Below are 17,642 nucleotides of genomic sequence, written 5' to 3' on the forward strand. Positions count from 1 at the left end.
GCACATGTATAAGGCGAGAGCAGACTCACCTAGGAGGTACTCCAGAAACCTCCGCATGGCACTATACGGACCAGCACATCCTCCCTATGCTGGCTCCCTTCATGCCTCTCAAAACTGCAAACAAAAAGTATGGTGGTCGCTCACATCAGCTTAATAAGCAAGCGATCGGCTTCAGCTTGTTTATAGCACAGGAGGCTGTTCCTTCCTTGCAGTAAATTCCAATTGCAGTTTGCATGTAAATACGCATTCATCAGTTTCTTTTTTAATCATTTATTACACATAAAACACATACATTTCTTTCATACAAACATTTTTACAAAGTGTATAAATAAATGCTAATGAATATAGGATTTATAATGTATAATGTTGTTTGTGAGAACAGAAACTCCAGGATATTAAAATATTTCCTCTAAATTATACAAACCTGATTTTAAGACATTATTTAGTAATATCACAAATTCATATTAGAGGAGACGATTCTTATTTAACCATTTGCAACTTGGAAAGCAGATTGCTCCAAACACATGTAAAAAGGTGAGTGTGTAATTATGGCTATGTATCTCTGGCCCTGATTCAGAGCCAGACGCTCTGACAGAGCGCTCGCTCTGAATCAGGGCCGGCCTTCTTGTTTATTAGAGCGGCCTCCTGGCCGCTCGCATAGCTGTGGGTGACCACCCACAGCTATAGCGAGCGGCCAGGAAGATGGTCATGATGGTCAAGACCATCGCGACCATCGGGCTTGCGACGAGATCCTTGTAGTAAGGTCTCGTTGCCGCAAGTCCCGGAGCCGAAATCTTCACATGGGAACGCCTCAGTTTGGGCAGCCACTCCCCAGGCCCGCCCACCAAAGGGGGCGTGCTGTCACTCAACATCGACAGCACGCCCCCTTTGGTACGAGACCCAGAGCAACGGTTTGTCCGTCGCTATCCGGGTCTCGCGCATGCGCACTGGGCCACCATCAACCCGCTTGCGAGTGCATAGCGCTCGCGAGCGGGTCTGAATCAGGCCCTCTGTTTGGTACACAAAGGGGGCAATTCAATTGTTTATTGCTCCCATATAAAGTGACCAGGAGCTATTCAATTGTTTGCGCGACCAACCCCTGCATTCTCGCACTCTAATGCACAGGATTAGCCGTGTTAAACATCATCTTCCGCTGCAGTAAAGGCACGTCCGGCTCGCGCGACCAGCCCCAAGGCCCTACTTTACACGGATTCCTGCTCGCACCTGAGGAATGTGCAAGAAGAATTCTGCGATATGTGAAGCCTCCGGGGTGGTCGCCCAAACCAGTTGAATAGGTCCTGGTCACTTTAGACGGGAGCTACAGACAATTGAATGCCCCCCGCACCACACCCCTGCAGTGAAATCCCTGTGTATTGAAATTTAAACTGAATTTCTCACCCAAAATACATAAATACGAGGGTTGTTCAAAAAGTAATGCCTAAATGCTCATAACTATGCAACAATTATTTGAAGTTTGTAGTTTAATATGTCTGCTAACTATATATGTAGTTTTGTTTAAGTAGTCCAAGAAATACCATGGAATCCAACATGAAACAAAGAGCCGTCATTGAATTTCTGGGAAAAGAAGGCTGCAGTGCTACAGAAATCCACAGAAGACTGAAAAAAGTGTATGGTGAGCATACAATTGACTATAGCAATGTCAGAAGGTGGATGAAGTGTTTTCAATTGGGAGAATAGTCTGTGTGCGACAATCCTCGTGGTGGCAGACCATCAACTGCAGTGACAGCAGAGAACCGACACAAAGTCGATGCCATGATTCAGAAAGACTGTCGTGTGACCATCAGAGATGTCAGTGATGAACTTGAATGTAGCCATGGCACTGTAAAAAAAACTAATCAATGATTTGGGATATCGTAAATTGTGTGCTAAATGGGTTCCAAAGCAATAAACCAGGGATAATAAGGCCCAGAGGGTGGAAGTGTGCAATGACCTTTTGACCAATTTTGAAGCCAACCTGGAGACGTTTTTGGAAAATGTCATTACAGGAGATGAGACCTGGGTATTCCTTTATGACCCAGAAACAAAGGCCCAATCAAAGCAATGGAAACACCTAAGTTCACCTAGGCCAAAAAGGTTTAAATCACAACGATCCGTAAACAAAGTCATGGCCACATTCTTCTGGGATTGCCGAGGTGTTATTCTCATCGATTACTTGGAACAAAACCAATCAATCAACAGTGATCGATACATTATTACACTTAAGAAGCTGAAAGAAGCCATCCGCAAAAAAGGTCAACAATTCGACTGTCAAATGTCATCTGACACCACGACAATGCCAGACTTCTCACACTTCGATGGCAACATCTGCGGCCACTGCCAAAATGGGGTGAGCAATAATGCCACATCCACCATACAGTCCTGATTTGGCCCCCTCAAAAACTGTTACCGTGGTCAACATTTTGAAGACATAGAGGTTGTTAAAAACACCATACGTTCCTGGGTCAAACACCAAACACTGGAATTTTTCCAAAGTGGATTCACAGCTTGGGTTGAGAGGTGGAGAAAATGTTTGAGGGTAGATGGTGAATTTTTTGAGTAGAGTCATTCTGTTACTAAGACTTCAAAGTATTTTACTGCAAATTTTCAAATCTGTATCTATAATAAAATTTGAGTTGTGAGCATTTAGGCATTACTTTTTGAACAACCCTCGTACATATAGTTTTATTGGTGTTATCTAATAACACTTGTTTACCATTTACTGTGTAATGTTCATGGCATCTGGTTTAGTTTTTCAAAAAAGGAACACCCCAATGTAACATACAGCAGTGCACATATCTTCCATTTAGGAACAGAGAGAGAGAGAGGAAACAAACAACTGAGTTTCGTACAATGGTTTGCTCTTTTGGACAAACCACCTCATAATGTCTTACCCATCCTGCTACAATCCACTGATTGTTATGCCAACCAAGCTGGACTATGCCATTGCTACTTAATGCCCCTGGAGCATATCTCACCCTTATTTTAGCACTTTTGTGGACTGTGGGCCTGATTCAGCAAGGAACGCAGTTGCTTATATGCACGCAATCAGCTAATTGTTGCGTACTGCGCATGCATATGGATCGCAGTGCACGAACCAGCCACTGCGATCGCAATGACTATGCAGACCCATCGCTGAGTAAATGACAGGAAGTGCCGCTTGTGGGCGGTTACAGGGGGGTCGGGGGAATGCAGAACTGCCAGCGCGTGGAAGTTAGCAATTTCCGAGTAAGGTCAGGGCTTGTGCAAGTGTGCGTGAATCTGCGATGGTACTTGATTGTTTTGCAGTCTTGCTAAACTTTGCGGATGTGTGGTAAGTAAAGCGGGTGTCCTTGAGTAGTGCTGCAAGGGCATTGCGATCGCAATTGATCAGCATACTATTCGCAGTTGAACTGCGTGCATATTCGCTATTGCATTCGCAGTTGCGTTCCGTAGTGAATCAGGCCCTGTGTGTGACTCGTTATTAGCACGTTTGATTAAGTATCACGCAGCAAAAAGGGACCATCCTCCTAATTGCTACGTGGGGTGGAACAATCAGTATAGGACAAGTTAGTGACAGTGTAGCATGTATATACAATACTGTGTAGTGGCTGCTCAGTAATGATTAGTCTGTCCATACACAAATACATTTGGATGTTTTATATAAACCGGCCACAAATCTTTGTATGTCTGGACAACAAGACAAGCAATCATGACAAACGAAGAACAGAATTGTGGGGTAACACAATGTATTTTACCTCCATCATGCATCATATATGAAAATGATTATGCTTTGGGGTTTAGTGATCCTTTTAGTTCTATGTACTTTTGAAAATGGTGATCAATTCATTTTAAACTAAACTAGGAGGAAATTTGTGCCTGTTTTTGCCTTTGCAAGAATGTCAGGATTTAACTTTTTAAATCATTCAGAGATTGCTCACTTAATATTGCCATATGTCATACACAGACCATTTAGTAAGCACACAAAGCTGGTTATGTCTTGTCAACTCTAGCATATAGTCTCTGCCAGATGGTACTGCACTCATCAGAGGGTTTCGGCAGAGATTGGTGAATTTCTCCAATACAAGATACCAGGTTCTGCAAAGGACATACAAATGCCATATTAGTAGATCTCAGAATACAAATCACATAACAATTCATACAATTGTATATATATTTAGAAAGAGACTGGTACTCCGATTCAAACACCAGATGCTCCTCTGGCCAGGTAGACAACGTGTAGAAATGGATGGCACTCAGGAGTCTTCACAACCAAATAAATAGCGCAATGCTGCGCAGTTAATTGACCATTAGACCACCACGAGGAGAGAGAGGGGGAGAGAGAGAGAGAGGGAGAGAGAGAGAGGGAGAGAGAGAGAGAGATAGATCTAACAAAATTATGGCTCCCGATGCCTTTCCACCAACACCATGTAGTTATCAGCCCACGGACGGTACTCAGAGTGTTTGCAGCAATAAATGAAAACAGCAATACTGTGCCTGTTCGTAATCAACGTTTCGGAGTTGTACCTTCTTTACCAAGATATGAACAAAAAAGACATATAATGACATACCTTACATGACGATCACCCAGTGCTAAGATCCACACTAGACAGAACCTGTCGTGATCCGATGACATAATCTGGCGCACAATGTCGCCGGCGTCACGGTCATCCCAGGGGGGCGTGGCTAACTACAATGTGCATCATCACCATGGCAATTTCTAAACACAAAACCGTCCTAACTGAATGGGTACACATATATATATATAAATAGATAGTATGATCTACTCTAATACAATATACAATAGATATACCCGGCTGTAAAATCCTTATGGGTTATGCTCTCCTTAGTAAGTGTTTCTTTTGCAGCAGTTATCACACAGTACCCTGCTCGCTCTCCATGGTTCTCCCCTAATATTTACATATAATTTTACAGCTGGGTATATCTATTGTATTTTGTATTAGAGTAGATCATACTATCTATTTGTATATATGTGTATCAGTTCAGTTAGGACGTTTTTGTGTTTAGAAATTGCCGGCGGCGACATTGTGCGCCAGATGACGTCATTGGATCTTGACGGGTTCTGTCTAGTGTGGATCTTAGCACTGGGTGATCATCATATTAGGTATGTCATTATATGTCTTTTTTGTCGATATCTTGATAAAAAAGGTTCAACTCCGAAACGTCGATTACTAACAAGCACAGTATTGCGGTTTTCAGTTATTGCTTCAAAGCCTCTCTGAGTGCCGTCCGTGAAGTGATAACACACACACACACACACACACATATAAAATACATTTCTATTATAGTATATCTTACTAGTCAGATCTAAGAGAGCTGTGCTCGATTGAGCTGGGCATCCCATGCATGAAGTATCCTATGTATAAAGTATCAAAAATGAACAGTTAAAAACAATTTACATTTATCTGGACCTAACCATCTTCTTTTCTCATCTCTCAGGTATGTGATCTCCACCCTCCTGCAATCATACTCTGAACTTTATTCATTCAACTTATTTAAATGTATGTGATCTCTTAAATTATTGCAATAGTCATTCCCTATTTTTGTAATGTTGTTAGTGAAGCATAGTTTATGATGGCATACTGGGCTGTTGTTTACATAGTCAAACACAAGGCAATTTAACACCTTGGGTCAGCTGGACATGTCTCAGATGTAGCCTGTGTTAATCAGCCACAGTATATCTTACTAGTCAGATCTAATGGGGCACATCCACTAGACGATCTACTCCCTGTCCAATCTCTAAACGATTTTCCCTTGATATTTTCCCTTGAAATTTTATCTTTCAGTCTGAACGATTTGCAAACGATTTACAAACCATTTGCAAACTATCTTTAATAAATCAAGTGAAATTGACCTGCATGTTCAGTCGACTGCTGAGACGATCAAACGACCAGAGGGAGCGTGCATCGTTGATCGTTAATGACCAAACGCTGCACGATTTATAATCGATTGAACGATAGCGATGTCGTTATCATTCAATCGCCTGCTAAAATCGTGTAGTGGATGCCCCCCTTAAGAGAGCTGGGCTCGATTGAGCTGGGCATCCCATGCATGAAGTATCCTATGAATAAAGTATCAAAAATGAACAGTTAAAAATCAGTTGAACAAACATTGAATATCATCAAAAAGCAGGTAATTTCTAAATGCAAACTATTTGTTTTCTAAGGATTTTCTCTTTTTATTCTAAATCATCATGTATCAAATATTATTCATTCTTATTTCACTCCATGGCATGTTCTCTAAGGCTATTACATCCTTTACTCACCCTGCAGCTCACCCCTCTGTACACATTGCAGCCTCAATAATCTGCTCCCCTCTTGTGAACACACATGAGCTATTTACTTATCTTTCTAAACTGACCATAACATCCACAACCTGTCGCCATAAAAAACTTTCATACAAAACCCAGAACTATAATTATATCTCTCTCCTTCTACTTCTATTAGCTGGTGACATATCACCAAATCCAGGCCCTACACACATGCCCTACTCACAACGGAATATAAATCCAGCAAACCTCAGACACATCACATGCCTCCCATCACCCTCCAAAACACTGAAATGTGCCTTATGTAATGCACGCTCTGTCTGCAACAAACTAACATCCACCCATGACCTCTTTATTTCAAATAACCTCAATCTTCTGGAATTAACAGAAACATGGCTCACACCTACAGACACTGCCTCCCCTGCAGCACTCGCACATGGTGGCCTACACTTCACACACACCTCCAGGCCTGGTAATAGTAAAGGAGGTGGAGTAGGAATACTACTGTCCCAATCTTTTACATATACAGTTATTCCACAGGTACCATCCCTTACATTTACATAATTTGAAGTACATTCTATTAGGACTTTCACTCCTTTCTCTCTGCACATTGCTGCTATCTATCGTCCACCTGTACTACCCAATCAATTTCTGGAACATTTTACTGCCTGGCTCCCTCACTTCCTATTCTCTGACATCTCCACCTTTATTATGGGTGATTTCAATATCCCCATTGACAGTCCACAATCCCCTCATGCCTCAAAACTTCTCTCCTTAACATCCTCTCTTGGCCTCTCCAAATGGACTGACTCCTCTACTCATCAAGATGGCCACTGCCTTGATCTTGTATTTACCAGACTATGCTCAGTCTCTGATTTCACTAATTCTCCTTTCCCTGTCTCAGATCATAACCTTATCACCTGCACACTCTCCTCCATTACGTCAACCGCAATGCCAAGCAAATCAACCAAACCTCCTCAAACCCACAGAGATTTTAATGCTATTAATTTTGAACAACTATCCACCTCTCTGCAACAATCACTCTTACCTATTTCTAATTTCACTTCTCCTGAGACTGCTGTATCACACCTGAACCAGACCCTAGAACTAGCCCTTGATCACATTCCGCATAGACTTAGACGTCAACCGTGGCATTCCAAATTCACAAGACACCTACAAAAACTCTCAAGTAAAGTAGAACGTCAGTGGCGAAAGTCTCATACTCCAAGTGACTTCCTCACATATAAGACGATCTACCACTCTTATCGTAATGCACTGGATAATGCCAAACAGACATATTTCCAATCTGTTATCTCTGCCCAAGCCTCTAACGCCAAGTGACTTTTTAATACATTTAAATCACTTCTTACCCCTCCGTCACCCAACCCACCTGCTACTATCAGTGCACAAGATCTTGCTTCCTATTTCAAAAACAAGATTGATAATATCCGAAATGAAATGGTATGCACTTCCTCAGCCAGGGTCTTTTTCAATTCCCTACCTGAACCCAGTGGCACGTTCTCATCATTTGACCCCACTAATGAAGATGAAGTATCTACACTCTTCTCATCCTCCTACCTCTCCTTTTGATCCTATACCCTCACAAATCAGTAAAGCTCTGTCTCCTGTGCTCATGCCACACTTAACTAAAATCTGTAATCTCTCTTTCTCTACTGGTATCTTTCCATCACTGTTCAAGCATGCAGTAATCACTCCCATTTGGAAAAAACAAAATTCTGACCCTAACTCTCTCTCAACTTACCCTCCTATCTCCCAGCTACCTTATTTACTCCTCCAAGCTACTGGAAAGACTTGCCTACACTCGCCTCACACACTTTCTTAACACCCACAACTTATTGGATCCAGTCAGGCTTTTGTTCCTAACACTCCACTGAGACAGCACTGACTAAGGTAGTAAATGATCTGGTCACGGTCAAGGCTAAAGGCCATTATTCACTTCCAATTCTTCAAGATCTCTCAGCTGCCTTTGACACTGTTGACCACTCTCTTCTCATACAAACACTACAATCCCTAGGTCTTCAAGACACAGCCCTTTCTTGGTTCTCATCCTACCTATCTAATCGCTCTTTCACTGTTCGCTTTTCTGATTCTACCTCCACTTCGCTACCTCTATCAGTTGGAGTACCACAAGGTGCAGCATTAGGTCCTCTGCTTTTCTCAATATATACCACCTCTCTTGGCAAACTAATCAGGTCTTTTGGTTTTCAGTATCATCTGTACGCGGACGATACTCAAATTTACCTATCCTCCCCAGATTTGTCGCCATCTATGCTGGTCCGTGTCACTGAATGGCTCTCTGCCATTTCATCTTGGATGTCATCTCGCTACCTCAAACTTAATATATCCAAAACAGAATTAATTATATTTCCACCGGCCAATAGCAGTTACCAACCTGATATCTCTATTACAGTTGACAACTCGACAATCAACCCCACCCCACAAGCTCGCTGCCTAGGTGTCATCCTTGACTCTGAACTGTCTTTTGTTCCCCACATTCAATCTGTCTCTAAATCCTGTTACATACTTCTAAAAAACATAGCCAAAATTCAACCATATCTTACGCAAGACACTGCAAAAACTCTAATACACACACTCATAATTTCCCACATTGACTATTGCAATAGTCTCCTTATTGGTCTTCCCAAAAACAGGCTCTTCCCACTGCAATCCATTTTGAATGCAGCTGCGAGGTTGATCTTTCTCACCAAACGTTCAATGTCTGCTGATCCACTCTGTCAGTCCCTCCATTGGCTGCCGGTCTTCTACCGTATTCAATTTAAAATACTTACACTCACACATAAAGCTATTAACCAAACCACACCAACATACATCTCTTCACCTATCTCAAAATATCTTCCAACCCAACATCTCCGCTCTGCACAAGATCTGCGTCTCTCATCCCCGCACATTACTTGTTCCCATGCACGGTTACAGGACTTTTTCGGGCTGCACCCACCCTGTGGAATGCCCTCCCACGCACAATAAGACTTTCCACTAGTTTCCAAACATTCAACCATTCTCTGAAAACTCACCTCTTCAGACAAGCTTATCAGATTCCAGGGCCGCCCACCTACCCTTTTATAGCTCAATATCTAACTCTCTTCTTATAGTAAACACCTATCACATCTTCTCTTTCTTCAATTTAACATCCTCCTAACCCTAGGCCAACTTTCCAGTGTGATTGGATTATACAGCCCACCAAGAACATCTGCAATTGGGCTGGACCAATTTGCAATATGTAACACCTATCCGTGTGTATCAACACCTATTTCCCTATAGGTTGTAAGCTTGCGAGCAGGGCCCTCTTACCCTTATGTACGTCATGTATGTATGTATGTATGTATGTATGTATGTATGTATGTATGTCTTTTACAACCCAGTGTAGTGTTAATGTTGATTCAAATTGTAAAGCGCAACGGAATTTGCTGCGCTATATAAGAAACTGTTAATAAATAAATAATAATAAATATTAGTTTCCTAGTGCGGCAATGCAGGCTCTCCCAATACAGACATTCCAATAGCCATGGTGCACACAGAAGGAGATATACAACATGCAGGTAGGTGGCACTCTCTGGACTTTTTTTTTTTTTTTTAACAGGATCAAGCAACTCCAGATATCATCAGGATGACAGGTTTTTAATAAACTCAAAATGTTGATGATATCTGGAGTTGCTTGATCCTGTTTAAAAAGTCTGGAGAGTGCCACCTACCTGCATGTTGTGGAGAGAGAGGAGAGAGAGAGATCTGAGGTACGAAACTTACTAAATACTCAAGAAAACCCGGGTCTGCACTAGGGACTTCATTCAGTGATAGATATAAACACAAGTTGTGGCCTGTTTTTGGCCACGACTTGCTTTTCTTTTTGCCAAGCAAGTTGGACTTACGACTCTTTATGACAAAGACTGGGTCGGTGGTTGAAGGGGGTGTGTAGATGCAGCCAAATAACACTTTGGGCATGCTGACACAAATTACACCCAAAATGGCAGGCGAAAAAGTCACCTGTTTGGAGGGACCTGACTTGCGGGTACTCTCGTGCAAGTTGCAAACTGACGATAATGACGGCCACAGGATGCGTCTGGTTGAATGCAAGGCACACCCATAAATGTAAAAACATTTAGACTGCTGCGGCTATTAATTAAATGCAAGATAACATTGCACTGGACATTGGATTTAAAAAAATATATTATGTTTCCTACTATGGGCCTGATTCAGTGTGCACTGCTGAATGCAGACTCCCGATGTTCGGGTCTCTGCACAGATGCAGACTCGCAGACTGAAAGTGATTGACAGTCTGTTGGCGTTTGTGGGCGGGGAGGGGGCGGCGATGCCCTTCGTTTCCCGACACAGAGGCGTGTCTCCACCGTTGCGGGGGAGGGAAAAAGTCAGGATCTCCGTCAGCTGATGGAGATTTCCTGGCTTCTTGATCTCGATTGCGGCGGCCAGCTGCGTAACCCCATGTGTCACCTTAGCCGGCCGATGTCCTGCAAGGTATTCTGTGCTGCGTTGGACAACGCAGCTCGGATACGTAATGGAGCAGGGGGCGTGATGCCTCCTGCCGCATTACAATATCAGCACAGAAGGAATAGCTAAGCTGCTTGCGAGCAGCTTAGCTATTCCGTCTGAAACTGAATAAGGCCCTATGTTTGGGAAGTAAGAGGCTGCCCCATATGCCCACAAAGAATGGGTATCTACATAGAAACAAAGTCGCAGACGAAGCACAAGGGAACTTGGTGTGAGGGAAAAGCCGCGGGCGCTGTATCGGAGCCCTTTTTACACAGATTCAGTATTCTAGCAATGTAGATTTGTCACTACTATGTGTAATTATGCAAATAAGAGGCACATTTTAAGCTAAAAAGACGCTCGGCACGGCCGACTCACCCTGGGGCCTTGTACGTTGGGAGGAGCTATTTGGCGTCACTGAAGCAACTTATAGAAAATGGCTGAATTCATGTTAAGGGGACTATTCAGTAAAACATGTGATCGTTGGTGTTTAGTTATCGCTATACATCGCATTAACAATATCGCATCCTATTCTGCCCACTAAATATTAGAGATAAGCGGTTCGGTTTTGGCTCGGTTACATTCGGATCTGAAAACCGAATCTTATTGGTTTCCAGGTGTCAAGTGTTTTAGATAGCCAATAAGATAAATCCGAAGTTGCGCTAATTTTGGCGCAAAGAAAAGAATAGAAATAAACCGCTCATCTCTACTAAATATGTACATAATGCCATCCATTGAAACAGATGGCGGCTGCAGAAGTGCAGAGGGAGAAGAGAAAAGGCGGAGAAATCAGTGATCTCGCCACGCTTTTCTGTATGCTAAATATGGAGATGTGAAATATTAGGCTTTCTCCAGCTAAAATGCTGGAGAAAAGGGATTTTTTTTAGTTTACTAAATGCACCCCTCAATCCTTTAGGTCCATCTCAGGTATATGTTGCAATTTTACCACTGTACAGTTATAGTACTCAGCCGACTTTAACGGATTCCTAGTGCATTAACAGGCTGAATACAGGTTCAGAGCATAAAATGTCCTACTCTGTCTGCAGGCAGGTGACAGGCCCAATTTAATATAGATTGCAAATAACAAATTGTGATGTAGCCCACAGCCAATCAAGTATTTAATCAGTTTACTTGCATTACTATATCAATGAAAGCTGTCATCAGATGAATTGTTATTATATGTCCTCCAAAGTTCTTTAAAATGTAATACATATATATGTTATCCATTAGACAGGAAGCAACAGTTTGGTGCTATAGCAAGGCATGTGCATCCATACCACGCTGGGAGAAGAGAGGCCGTGTCTGGGCATCAGGTAGCCAGTGAGAGCTGAGCGGAGAGGGGAGCTTGCCTCTCACTGCATATGTGCTAGACGGACACAATAGCAAAACAATGTTTTGCTATTGTGTCCGGCCATTGCTGACAGGTCCATGAAATCAAGCATACTCCAATGCATTCTCCATAGGGTAGAGGGATGTAATATCTACAGTGTCTAGATAGACAGTCAAAAGATTGACACCAGATGGTCAACATGCAAATGGTTGACAGTGTCAAAATGTCGACATGGTCGACCATGTCAAATGTTCGACATGGTCAAAAGATTGACACAGAAAAGGACAACGCTTGGTTTTTCGTGATTTTCATGATATTTATGGAGAGGATGACGGTTAAGGTTAGGCACTTGACAGAGGGTTAGGCTGCGGAAGGCAACGGTTAGAGTTTGGTGCTAAGGGAAGGGTTAGGCACTAGAGGGAGGCTTAGAGATAGGGGGAGTATTAGGGTTAGAAATAACATTTGTGTGTTAACTTATTTTTTTAAATCATGTATTCTTTATTGAATTTTTTTCTCTTTTTGAAATAAAAAAAGCAACTTACAAAAGTCATCAATTACATAAATGAAAAAACAAACAATCTCAGTACATAAAAAAAAGGAATAAGCATCAGTGCAGTTTGTTCATGCTCCACCGCATCGTCAACAAACATATTATAACAAATCTGCTCATCAAACAAAGTTTACAGCACGGAAAACATATTTTGAAAAAATCAGTATATAAACCAGATTAACATAAGCAGCAATAATGGATAATTAGTACACTGCATCAAAATATTGTATAGCTAAGTGAGAAACAACAGTATTGTCAACGTAGATCTATTTGAGTACATCATATCCGCAAGATTGATAGGACTATAGAGTCGCGGCAGTTAAAAAAGTCCTCTCCGACCTAGAGTGACACCATCTATCATGAAATTTTTACATGGTCTTACGAGACTTAAACATATGCTTTTCATGTTTGACCACATCATTCACCAGAATTCTCCATTTGAGCGGGTCAGGGGAGTCACCTGAGAACCAAGATCATGCCACAATCACTTTGGCCAATGTAGAGAGGCAAATAATATAACAATATAAAATTAGTGAATGAGTTTATTCCAGATCTAGGCCAAATAAACATAAATGCCGGACTAAGACAGGACGAGGAAGGAGCCGTAAGTAGTATATCCTTCCAGACGTGCTCCCAGAAAGAATAGACAAGTGGGCATTCCCACAACAGATGCCAAAAACCAGCATTTTCCCCATGACACCTAGGGCGGTGAGGGTCCTCCCTGAGACCAGCACGATATAAAGAAACAGGTGTACGGTACACCCTAGGCAAAACATAAAAATGAACCTGCTGATATCTGATGCAAGGTGTGGTGAACCTGATTGAGCCTAAAATTTGCAACCAATAGTCATCAGATATTGACCCTATAGGTCGTATTCATTTAGATTTGGACTTTCAAAGTATCTCCATATTCAATTCCAGGACGTTTTCGCCTTAGCGGAAACTCAATGCAATGTAAAAGGTGAAAAAGATTCTCCTATGAATAGCAGGTGAAAAGAAGTGCAAAATCTTTATTTTGGGGTGTAAACGTGGGGAAACCACCCAATAACCCTTGGGACAGCCCCCCAAAGGAAAAATCTGCAAAAAAATTGAAATTACCTCATAACACCCTAAAAAAGTACTTTTATTTTGGAGGCTCAAAAGTGCAAAGTTGGGGGACATACTTAAAAACTAGCGAAATAGACTTCAGGGGGGTCCCCAAGTATGGGGCAGGTGTTTTTTTGATTGCAGGTGCTTGCGGAAGGTGAATTTTTAACGTAATTTAAAACTTCACTTTAGCAACTTAAAAATATGCTAGCCCCCATTTTCAAGTACCCCAAAATTTTACTGGACTACTTATTTTCACAAAAAAATACTGCTTTATGCCATTCTTCACCACTTTTACAAAGACGATTATAAAGTAGCAATTTAAACTACTTAAGTACCATAAACACTTTTATTAGGGCTATTAGTACACATCTACATTGACTCCCTATGTTAGAGCATCTTTTTTGGGGGTACAGACTGATTTCCCCACTTCTGACAGTACTTTCCACCTGTTCTACATTTGCCGCTTTCAGCTTTCGCCTGTTTTTGAATTGGTTAGGGCGAAAAGCGGGGACGCGCACGAAAAGTTTTTGCCTCTGAAACTGGCGATGCAGGCAGAAAATCGGACAGGCGAAACCTTTCCAACTTTTTGCGTCTACTTGAATACGGCCCTATATCTGTTTCCCATTTCAACTTAAGAGGAGTGAGCAACTCTGGATACAGTTTATCATTAAGAGAGGCATATATGAAAGATACTCTACACCTCAAACCCAAAGTAGCTACTAGAGACTTAACAGGAAACGCTGAGAGTACAGGAGTAGTACATGCAAACTGCGTTAGTATGCCGTGCCTTAATTGCAAGTATCTAAAAAAGGCTGTATTAGGAAACCAAATTCAATTTGTAGTTGTTGGAAAGACTTGAAAGTTCCTGCATCGTGCAATTGGCCCAGAGTCGTGACACCATTTAAAAACCATATATTGTCAGTTGATAATTTAAGTAACTCAGGGTACGAGTTGTTAAACCATAAAGGAGGCGAATCTGCATCTAAATCTGACCATTCAAAGAGAGTATGGGCATATCACCAAACCAGCAGAGCCTGACGAAGCAGAGGGGGCAGACCAGAAATAGACACACCAGAAAGTAAACAACGGAGTAAGGGAGGAACCTACCCGCTCGGCCAAAAACCCTGACAATGTTAACCCAGCAGAGCCAGTTACCCAACTAGACAGATAGTAGAACCTGAGATTAGAAAGGCCCAACCCACCAGAAGCTTTAGCTTTATAGAGAGTTTTAATAGATATTCTAGCCGGGCCACTCCCCCCAAATAAAGGATGAAAGTACGCTATCAATCACAGAAAAAGTTTTTTTTAAGGACATAGACTGGAGAATGCTGTAAAATATACAAATATTTGGGCTGAACAGACATCTTGAATAAATTAAAGCGTCATAGAACTGACAAGAGCAATTTTTTTCAGACATGTACCTTTGTCTTGAAACTGGCTGTTACAGGATCAACATTTTGTGATACAGAGCTTGAAGCTTGATCCAAATACATAAATATTTTTAAATCTTACAGTCCATTGTAAAGGACAAGATAACTGCTCCTCATCAGGAATATGACCTGAGATAGGGAAAATATTAGACTTATCCCAATTAATATGTAATCCTGAATAAGTACCAAACATATTAACAATAGACAGCACCGACACCAAAGAACTCCCCGAATCCTCCAAAAACAAAAGCATGTCATCATCGTATAGAGCCACAACATCTTCACCCACTTAATACCATGGACATCTGGATCAGCACGTAGCATACAAGCCAGCGGTTCAATGGCCATAGCAAAAAGGGCAGGGGATAATAGACAACCCTGATGAGTCCCCCTCGCCAGAGAAGAGAGCGCCAATGTATACCCATTGACAGATACTCAAGCTGCCGTGGAAGAATACAGGAGCTAAATCCAGTGAATAAAACCTGGCCCAAAGGCAAATTTACGGAGCCCAGCCCACATGTAGCCCCATTCCACCAAGTCGAAGGCCTTGGCAGCGTCCAAGGACACCACCACTGCTCCCTGCTCGAGCACATAATTTCTCTGAAGATGACAAAACAATCTACAAAGATTCTGGACCGTAGACTTCCCCAGCATGAAAGCCGTCTGGTCAGGGTGAATAAGTGATGTAATTACTAGGTTTAAACGTGTAGCAAGTATCTTGCCTAAAATTTTGACATTCGTTGTTAGAAGTGAAATAGGTCGGTAAGACTCGGGGAGGGTAGGATCCCTCCCAGGTTTAGCCAAAACCACAATGATTATCTCAGACAGAGGGGGAAAGGGCACCCCATTCAAACAAAGAGTTAAACAATTCCAATAAATACGGAATAAAAAAAATCTTTGAATTTTTTATATACCTCCACTGGTTATATACCTCCACTGGGATCACATCACAGCCAGGAGCCTTGGAAACAGGAAGAGAGGAAAACTGCCACCACAATTTCCTCTAATGTAAATGGAGCGTCAAGGCAGTCAATAGCGTCTTGGGAGAGCCTCTGCAGGGCAACCTGGATTAAATAATCCTGAAGCTGTATAGCTGCATACGAGACTCTGGAGGCATATAAAGAAGAGTAATATTCACAAAATACCCCTGCAATGCCAGCCCCGGAGTAACATAATTGACCCTGAGAATTGAGAATACTCTGAATAATATTAGTACGAGAATTTTCCCTCGCCAAATAGCTACCCCTAACTTCAGCTTGAAAGTACTGTTCTGTCTGGGAAAAAAAAAAAAAAAGAGTCTACGCTTGGATTTCTCAAAGTGATAGCTCGACCACTCCCCATGAGCATTCAACCACAAATCATGATCAATAGAAGACTGAGAGAGAATGTATCGAGCCTCTAACTGTTGACATGAGGTCTCAAGGCGGGCCTACTCCCGTCTATTATACACCTTGATTTCAGATACCCTTTTGATAAAGGAGCCCCTCACATAGGCCTTAAAGGTAGGATTTAGACACGAGGCATTATTCAATCAAAATCCCTCCCACGCCGCAACTAGTTCAGAGCCAGCTCCCATCATAGAAAGCCAAAATAGGTGTAATTTCCAAAAACAGACCCCCCCCTGTCTTCAGACATGCACAAAGTGCAATGGTCAGAAATACCCCTAGACAAATAAGCTACCTCAGATACCACAGGCAACATGTCGGGAGAAATCCATAACCAAATGATCACTAGCTAAACCCTAAAGAAGGCACAAATTTGTGAGGGTGTAGGAAAATAACCCTATAGCCATTTCCAGCAGAATACTCCCTTAAAACAAAACTGGAAATGGTCCCCTGGTATAACAGACAATATATACACAGAACAGAGCACAATAGAAAAAAAAAATATAGATCATAAAATATATATCAAATATGAAAGATATATAATGGGAAACAAAACATCAGAGAGTATGCGCTCGTACATATAGATATGAATATTACTAGTAGTGTGCGGCTCAGGCACTTAGTGAAATAGAACCAGAGTTGTCTCTCCAACCAGTCCTCCGCATCTTGGGATTGGCAAAGAAATGGGCAGAGTCGCTATGCACCACCCTTAAAAGTGCAGGGAATAACATAGGTTATTGGATATTGAATATTGCGGTCACGAAGCCTGCACTTGATTTGTCGGAACTGTGACAGACTCTTTTGCACTTCCAGTGCGAAGTCTGGAAAAACAGAGACAGAATGATTCTCAAACTGTAATGGGCCCTTGGAGCGAGCCAAACGGGGGATAGTGTCCAGATATTTGAAATGGAGCAGACGGGCAATGAAGGTACTGGCGGGAGCGCCAGGCGGAGGAGGTCTGGAAGGGAGTTAATTGGCACGCACCACAGCGAACTGGGGACTGAAAGCATCTCGGGAGAACAGTTGGACCAGCCAGTCTTTAAGAAACTTTTCAGGAGTTGAGCCCTCAGCC

At 42.2% G+C, this 17,642-nt stretch overlaps 1 protein-coding gene across 4 annotated transcripts in view; it reads right to left on the minus strand.

Moving 5' to 3' along the window:
* Positions 1 to 374: 374 nt before the first annotated feature.
* Positions 375 to 17,642, minus strand: part of CUNH8orf48 (chromosome unknown C8orf48 homolog) — a 51,757-nt gene continuing 34,489 nt past the window's right edge. For all 4 annotated transcript variants that reach the window (XM_088478212.1, XM_088478213.1, XM_088478210.1 and 1 more), the window contains one exon: positions 375 to 4,074. In XM_088478212.1, coding sequence (XP_088334338.1) covers positions 3,970 to 4,074 — 105 coding nt within the window. In that variant the 3' untranslated portion in view covers positions 375 to 3,969. The remainder of the gene's footprint in view (positions 4,075 to 17,642) is intronic.

The sequence above is a fragment of the Taudactylus pleione genome, unplaced genomic scaffold (assembly GCF_031769625.1).
Source record: "Taudactylus pleione unplaced genomic scaffold, aTauple2 ptg000211l, whole genome shotgun sequence".
Taxonomy (NCBI): domain Eukaryota; kingdom Metazoa; phylum Chordata; class Amphibia; order Anura; family Myobatrachidae; genus Taudactylus; species Taudactylus pleione.